Here is a 7,192-nt window from a genome sequence, read left to right on the forward strand (position 1 = left end):
GTAAGCCGCCCTCGGCCGGCTCCGCCTCCAGGCCCGGCACGCTGCGCGGCGTGAAAACAGCAACAGGAAATGATCTCACATCAGGACTGAGCTGCAGAGAAAAGCTGCGCTCGGTTTCAGCTGCGCTACCTTCCATTGTGGCTGTGCCGCGGCGTGGAGTAAACCGGCTGCGTGGGGAGCTGATCGGCTCGCAGTGACGTGGGGAGGCCAGCAGGGGGCGGCCCCAGAGAATGGGCACGGTACAGGGAGGCGGGCGGGGCGCTGCTCTGCTTGGTTCTGCAGAAGAAGATTGGAGGAGAGAAACCAGATGATGACCTCACACATGAGAAAAAAAAGTTCTTAAAGTTCGTAACTTTTATAAAAAAAATATTTAAACACATTTGTTAAAACATTCAGCATATGGTGACAGTTGGCTAGGAGAGAGATAATCTGTGAAAAGATCGATCTTTTCCCGAGCTGCAATCACTGTCTGAAGAAATGCACCAAAAACAACCAATCAGAGCCAGTGGGCGGGGCTCAGCGCTGTCAATCAACCTCATGTACTCACTGCTAAATATGTTACAGGCTACAGTTTTCTCTCAGACCGTGCTGATAGTTTCAACAAATATGTAGAAAATACTTTATATAAACTGACATACTGTAGCTTTAATTTGAACATATAATAATAATAAAACAAATTTTAAAAAACGAGAAATTAATATTGTATATTCTTTATCTGCTTTTCAATGAACTAAGCATTTATGGTTTAGATCTTTCAGGATTTTATAAAATGATTAGTTTATTACCAAGCAGGTAAGTTTTGTATTTTTATATAATAAGTTTTGTGCCACTTTGGTTGAAAGCCTGAGCCAGCGCCCCCTACCTGTCGGTCAGGTGTGGTGGGCGAGGCCAGGTTGACCTCGTGGAAGCCCTCCAGCGCCTCGGCGTTGCTCTGAGCGCCGCTGCAGGCCATGGCAGCTGCTGTCAGACATCATCCAGCCTGCAGACACACACACACACACACACTTCCTGCTTCACATTTCACCTTCCTGCTTCACATCTCAACTTCCTGCTTCACATCTCAACTTCCTGTTCAGCTGCAGACAAAACGCTGAGTCAGCAGTTGATCCTTTATGTCACTGAAGTTCATAAAGAAAGATGAAAAACTAGCAGATGAACCGCCGGCCCAGAGTCTGGCTGCTTGGGAGCAAAACCAGAAGAAATTTAAAAAACTGAAACTAATCTGTGGAAAGCTGACGGATAAAAATGATCCGTTAGGTTTGGAAAAGTTGAGAAGGAATTCATGATTAATTTTGTTTTCTAGACTCAGATTTTCAGATTTCTAATTTTACTTTCAGACAATTTCCACAATAAAAATATTAATAAAGAAAAAGTGGTAACACTTTATTTGACGGGGTGCATCAGACTGACATGAACATGAAGGAGTCTATGAATGTCATCCAGTGACATTCGGTAAATAATGACACTTTTAATGCAAAGTTGCTCTAAAAGTTGCATTAAAGGTCCCAACGTTGCATTATTTTGTAAATAATGACACTTTAATGCAACTTTTAGAGCAACTTTGCATTAAAAGTGTCAATATGTACTGGATGTCACTGGATGACAGTCAGACATTCATAAAGACTCCTTCATGTTCATGTCAGTCTGATGCACCTCGTCAGATAAAGTGTTATGAAAAAGTTTCAGATAAATTTACTGCAGACGTTTTTAAACTGGTTTGGCTTTAGACAAGACAGCAGGAATAAACCAGTGAAGGACGGACACTCAGGTGGACAGACGGACCAACGGACAGTGAAGGTACCATGTTCAGCTCTGGATGGAGAGTCCAGCAGGTTCTGGTTCCAGGTCAGCACCAACAGTCCTTCACCTGAGACACAGAGAAACCAGTTACTGTCCCAGTTTCAGCAGGCTGGGAATAAAAATCCATAAATGAATCTATCCCGGATCGAACAGCTACAAACGCTGATTCCTAAACCCTCCTGGTTTTGTTGAGCAGAAACAGGTGGGGGAAGGTGGAGGCGGCTGTGCTGCCCTGGGTTTCGCCTTGCAGGAAGCATCATGTGATTAATGGCGTTTCTGACCAACCAATATTCTGATCCACTTCCATTTTCCTGACTCAACACACATCGAAACGGCGCAGAAACATTTACTGACATATCAGAGGCTGCATGTGTGCAGAAACCATCCACTTTAACTTTTCTCTCTCCTGCCCTTTTTTTGGCGTTTCTCTTCTTTTTAACCCATTTTGTTTTTGCCTGTTTTTCTATTTTTCCTTCTTTTTTCTCTATTTTGTTCTTTCCTTTCTCTTTCTCTTTTCCCTCTCTTCCTTTAATGCAGTTAAAATGATTTTTCCTCTCCTCGTCTCAGAGCCGTTCTAACAAGCAGAAGAATATTGGAAAGTAAATCTGGTTGCTTCCAGAGAAACTAGATGAACATAAATCGACCCAGCACTTGGCCTCCACCAGATCTTTAATAAAATGGGATAAATTCAGTTAAATGAATCTAAACAAGAAGGATTTATTTCATGACTGAACTGCTGGTTCTGAGTTTTACTTCATGGCTAAATAAATGAGTTTAATTATTCACAGAGTCCAACAGCAGATCCTTTGTACTTCAGGGATTGATGAGGCAGTAAAACTGTTTCTGGGAAGTCAATGGGAAAATAAAACAGTCCAGTTCAGGAATGTTTATGGTGTTTATAATTAAACTGGTTTCTCTCTGCGGTTCAAACTCCAGCAGGAACTCAGACAGGAAGTGGAAACCGGATCGACGGCGGCTCTATTTTCTGCTCCACACCGGTCTCACCTGACGGACAGGTGGGAGCGTCCCGCCGTGAGACGGAGCCGCGGCTGACGCCACGCCTGCTAACCTTCAGCTGGGAGCGTCACGGATTTACCAGGAAGTGTCGGAGCGATCTGATTGGCCAGCAGGTTCCCTAGTCAGAGCAACGAAACGCTCCGACAGCAGCTGAGCAAAATTTAATATAAAAAAATTTTATAAAAAAAAATGTTTTTAAGAAAAATCATAATGTGAACTTCAAAGTTTATTGAATTCTTCACATATTCTGAATTATTTTGATCCTAAATGTATTTTATAATACTCCACATAATCCCACCGCAAAAATGAAAATATTTTAAAATAATTTATTAGGAAAGAATAAATATGTTAAATAAATACAATTCTTTGATCAAAACCTGTCTAATAAAAAAGTAAATAAACATTGAGTAGAATTGAAAAATACTCACTTTTCAATTATACTCCACTTAATTCCACTACAAAAAATAAAATAAAAAGATTATTATTATTATTATTTGCTAGAAATTATTTTACTTATTGTTGAGTTAAACATATTAAAATATCTCACCTTCTGAACAATAATAAAATAAATACACTTTTATTTTATTACTTCCAAAAAAGAAAATTTTTACTTTCAAAGGTTTGGCAATTTTTTTAATTATTAAAATGTTAAAATAAGATCCAAAGAGAACAGTGTGATAATTAGTTTCTCTTTTGTGTTTTTTTAAATATCTTCTGACAATTATTTTATAGATTTATTCAATTATTCTATATGGATTTAATGCACCACATATTTTACTGTATGTCTGTTTTTGCTGCATTTTAGACTCTTTAAAATATAATTTTAATATCTGACAGAACCTGAAATCAGAAATAATAATTAAAAAAAACCTTTAAATCCACCAATTTTATATTTGAAATAATGAAATAAAAGTAAATAAAATCAGCATTAAGTCGTTTAAATCAGGTCCAGGATGCTGAAAACCTGCGTAAACACACCAGCTGTCATGACGGTGACACGCTGACTGACAGCTCAGGTGAAACGCCACCTGTCTGAAACCGACCAATCGCTGCTCCCCTTTCGGCCCGTCTCCATGACGACCGGTCCTGGAAAGCCGTGGTAACCCGACACTGCCGATCTCAGATCCAGTTACTGGCTCATCCCGACGCGTGTCTATTTACCCGTCACACATGGAAACACCAGCAGTTTCACTTACTCACACCAGGCAAAACATTATGACCACAAACAGCCGGAGGCAGCAGAGGGAACGTCGAGTCCTTCAAACGTCACAACGTTCACCCTGCCCTGCTGCTGTAGCCTCTTTACAGTTCAAACACCTGAACTTTGACCCCAAAGGGGAGTTAAGGGAGTTAAGAATAAGGCAGTTCAAATCATCATGACAAAAGAGCTTATCCCCTACTCCAACATCTTTCTAATCATACAACCAGACAAAGATTCAAATAGAAGCTTGTCTCAACAAGCAATATATTAATTAATAGCACGATAAATTAATACGAATTCAATAATTTTCCTTTGCATAATTTATAGTTTTTCTCTTTCCACCAGAAACTGGATGACTAAAGTTTTCAGTTTGGCGTTTTTGGTCTCAGCTATCCCCACCAAGTTTATTTACACAGACTTCATTATTCATTTTATCGTTTCTCTTGTTTTGTTTATTTATTCTAGATATTCAAAATGTCTTCCATTTATTACGTTTTAAATCTTTCAGAATGTTTTCTTTCATTATCATCACACCACATCACTTAAACCGTTTCAAAACAACATTATCGTTTATCGCAATAACTTCTGGGACAATTTATCATCCAGCAAAAGTTGTCATTGTGACAGGGCTAATTGAAAGTTCAAATAATGCCTGAACTTTGACCCCAAAAAGGAACAGCAAGTTCAAACCATCATAATAAAGATCTTATCCCCTACTTCAACATCTTTCCAACCAGACAGACTTAAAGAGAAGCGGCTAAGCATGTCTTAATAATCAATTTATCACAAAATAAATTAAAACAAGCTCAATAATTTCCATTTGCATGATTTATTGTTTTACTATTTCTACCAAAAACTGGATGACAAAAGTTTTCAGCCTCATCCAGCCCTTTTTTTGAAGGACAATTTTGTTTACAGAGATTTCAGTATACATTTCATTTGTTGTTTCTGTTGTTTTGTTAATTTATTTTGGATATTTTAAGTGTCTTCCATTCATTAGAATTTAAAGTTCATTGATCTTTGAGAATGTTTTCTTAATTGATTATGCCATTACTAAACAACTATCTCAAAATAACAATATTATTGTTTATGGCAATAATTTTTGGGTCATTTTACTGTCCAGCAAAATATTATAATGACAAGTCCAGAAGCAGCAAAAGCAACTGATGATGTAATCTAGGAAATGTTACTGTGAAATATTGTCTCTACTGGATGTCATACAACAATCATAAAAAGTCTTCAGTCAGAGGCTTCTTTAGATTTGCTGCAAGATTGACTGCTGCTGGAGCTTCTTCCTATCTACAGCCTCACCATTTACAATGACTCTTTGGAAATACTTACATAATATGAGTTACGACAGCATTAAATTTCCCTTTGAGGCCCCAGACAGGTGTTGTTTAACAGCAGAGACTCACCTGTTCAGGGTGCAGCTCTGAAGTCAGCTTCTGATTTAATAAAAATAACATTTCACCTTTTAATAACCGATCTGAACCACCGTCAAAATCCAAACACATCCACTGGTCAAAATTAGACTATTATAAATAATTAAGTGCAGGCTTGAACAGTTAAATTGATATCTACTTTAACCTATAAGGAGTCGATTTAAGGCGCAGCTAATCGACCTTTCAGTGTTTCCATGACTATAATTAAGGTTTCACACATCATATATTGTACTTTAAGGAATATTTAAACAGCTTTAAATAATCCACATCAGGTTTAACCAAGTTCATATTAAATTTAAAGTTAAAGCCGACTAATAGCGTAAAAAAGGGTGAAACAGCCCTTTAATGAGACGGTATGAATCATAAGCTATCTTCTGCAAGCTAACAGGCTACTATCGGTTGGCATTAGAGCTAGCCGGTGCTACCTGACACCAACCATGCATGGAAGCAGACTCCGTCCATGTCAGACATGTTAAACCAACAACAAAAAAGCGCTTTGTCTACTTTATATTTTTGCGCAAACAGAAACGCAAAACGACGCCGTCCGATAATGAGCGTATATGGCATCATCATCATCATCATCATCCATCGGGAGATGCTAACGGGCTACATTGTTGTGTTCAACCGGAGAAATAAAACGGCTCCGGTAACCGTTAAAGACAGCCGAGCACTCACCGTGAGGACAGCAGCCGGGCGGAGGGTCTGCCTCCCGGTAAGCCACCGGAACAAGCCGACAAACAAACAAACAAACACACCGGAGCGGCTGTTGACGCAGAGGCTGACGGGAGATGCGTTTGAGGACGGCTCGGAAAACAGATGATTAACTGTCAGGATGCAGTGAGACTGGACTGCACTCCTGTGTTGGGTTTTAGGAAACGCAGTCATTCATTTACAGTCATTCTCTTTTGCAAAATTTTGCAACTATTAAATACATCAAATAAAAGTAAAATATAAATTTTAAGTTCAGGCGTAAGAAAAGAAATAAATGTTAAAACCACAATCATCTGATGTGACTTTAATCCCACAATTCTGTGTTTAATCTAAAAATTTTCTCTGAATTCTTCCTTTAATCTCAGGACCCCGGCATTAAAATCAGAATCCCCTTTTTTATTTTAGTTGCGGGCCTTGATCAGATTCTGTAACATTTAAATATATTATACTTAATTATTCATTTCATTCTAAGATTTTTTTTAATTATTATTTATACGTGAAATATTTTCAACAGGCAAACCGTTTTTTAAAAATCCTTGCCATGTTTTAGGCGATATGAAGTAAATTATTAAGTTATTATTTTGTTTTCGTCTGTGTTTTAATTGGAATTAGTTTGTTTTATCAGACTCAGCCAGCAGAGGGCGCCAAAGTTACTCTAATGCTGGGAACAACAAAGGTTTCATTCATAAGAAAAACACAGAAATGCTCGGCAAAACACAGAGGACATAAAACGTCCAGAAGGATTTGGCATAAAATCGAATGTATTTAATGAGAAAAACAATTAAAACATAAAAAAAATAAAAATAAAATAAGCTTAATAAAATTAGATTAATTTAATTTATGGGTTTGATCAAGTAAATTCAAGACAAATTAAAGGTGATTTCTTTGCTAAAATCTTCACCAGAAGCTTAAACGATGCGAAAACCTTATTTAATATAATAGTTACCAATTTGTTTGTCTCAGTGCATATGCATATTATACAACAGTGTATTAACAAGAGGAGTAAATTTTCACCCAAAAA

The 7,192-nt window shown here is 37.8% G+C and overlaps 1 protein-coding gene across 5 annotated transcripts in view; it reads right to left on the reverse strand.

The window, feature by feature from the left end:
• Window positions 1-6,279, reverse strand: part of rab3ip (RAB3A interacting protein (rabin3)) — a 14,500-nt gene extending 8,221 nt beyond the window's left edge. For 2 of the 5 annotated variants that reach the window (XM_016662402.1, XM_016662396.1), the window contains exons 1-3: window positions 6,136-6,277; window positions 1,802-1,867; window positions 863-979 (exon numbers count right to left, since the gene is read on the reverse strand). In XM_016662402.1, coding sequence (XP_016517888.1) covers window positions 863-952 — 90 coding nt within the window. In that variant the 5' untranslated portion in view covers window positions 953-979; window positions 1,802-1,867; window positions 6,136-6,277. Of the gene's footprint in view, window positions 1-862; window positions 980-1,801; window positions 1,868-6,135 lie in introns of all 5 variants that reach the window. The other 3 variants (XM_016662400.1, XM_016662398.1, XM_016662401.1) reach the window with 3 other exon arrangements.
• Between the last annotated feature and the right edge of the window lie 913 nt (window positions 6,280-7,192).

Source organism: Poecilia formosa, unplaced genomic scaffold, assembly GCF_000485575.1.
Source record: "Poecilia formosa unplaced genomic scaffold, Poecilia_formosa-5.1.2 Scaffold371, whole genome shotgun sequence".
In the NCBI taxonomy this organism is placed as follows: domain Eukaryota; kingdom Metazoa; phylum Chordata; class Actinopteri; order Cyprinodontiformes; family Poeciliidae; genus Poecilia; species Poecilia formosa.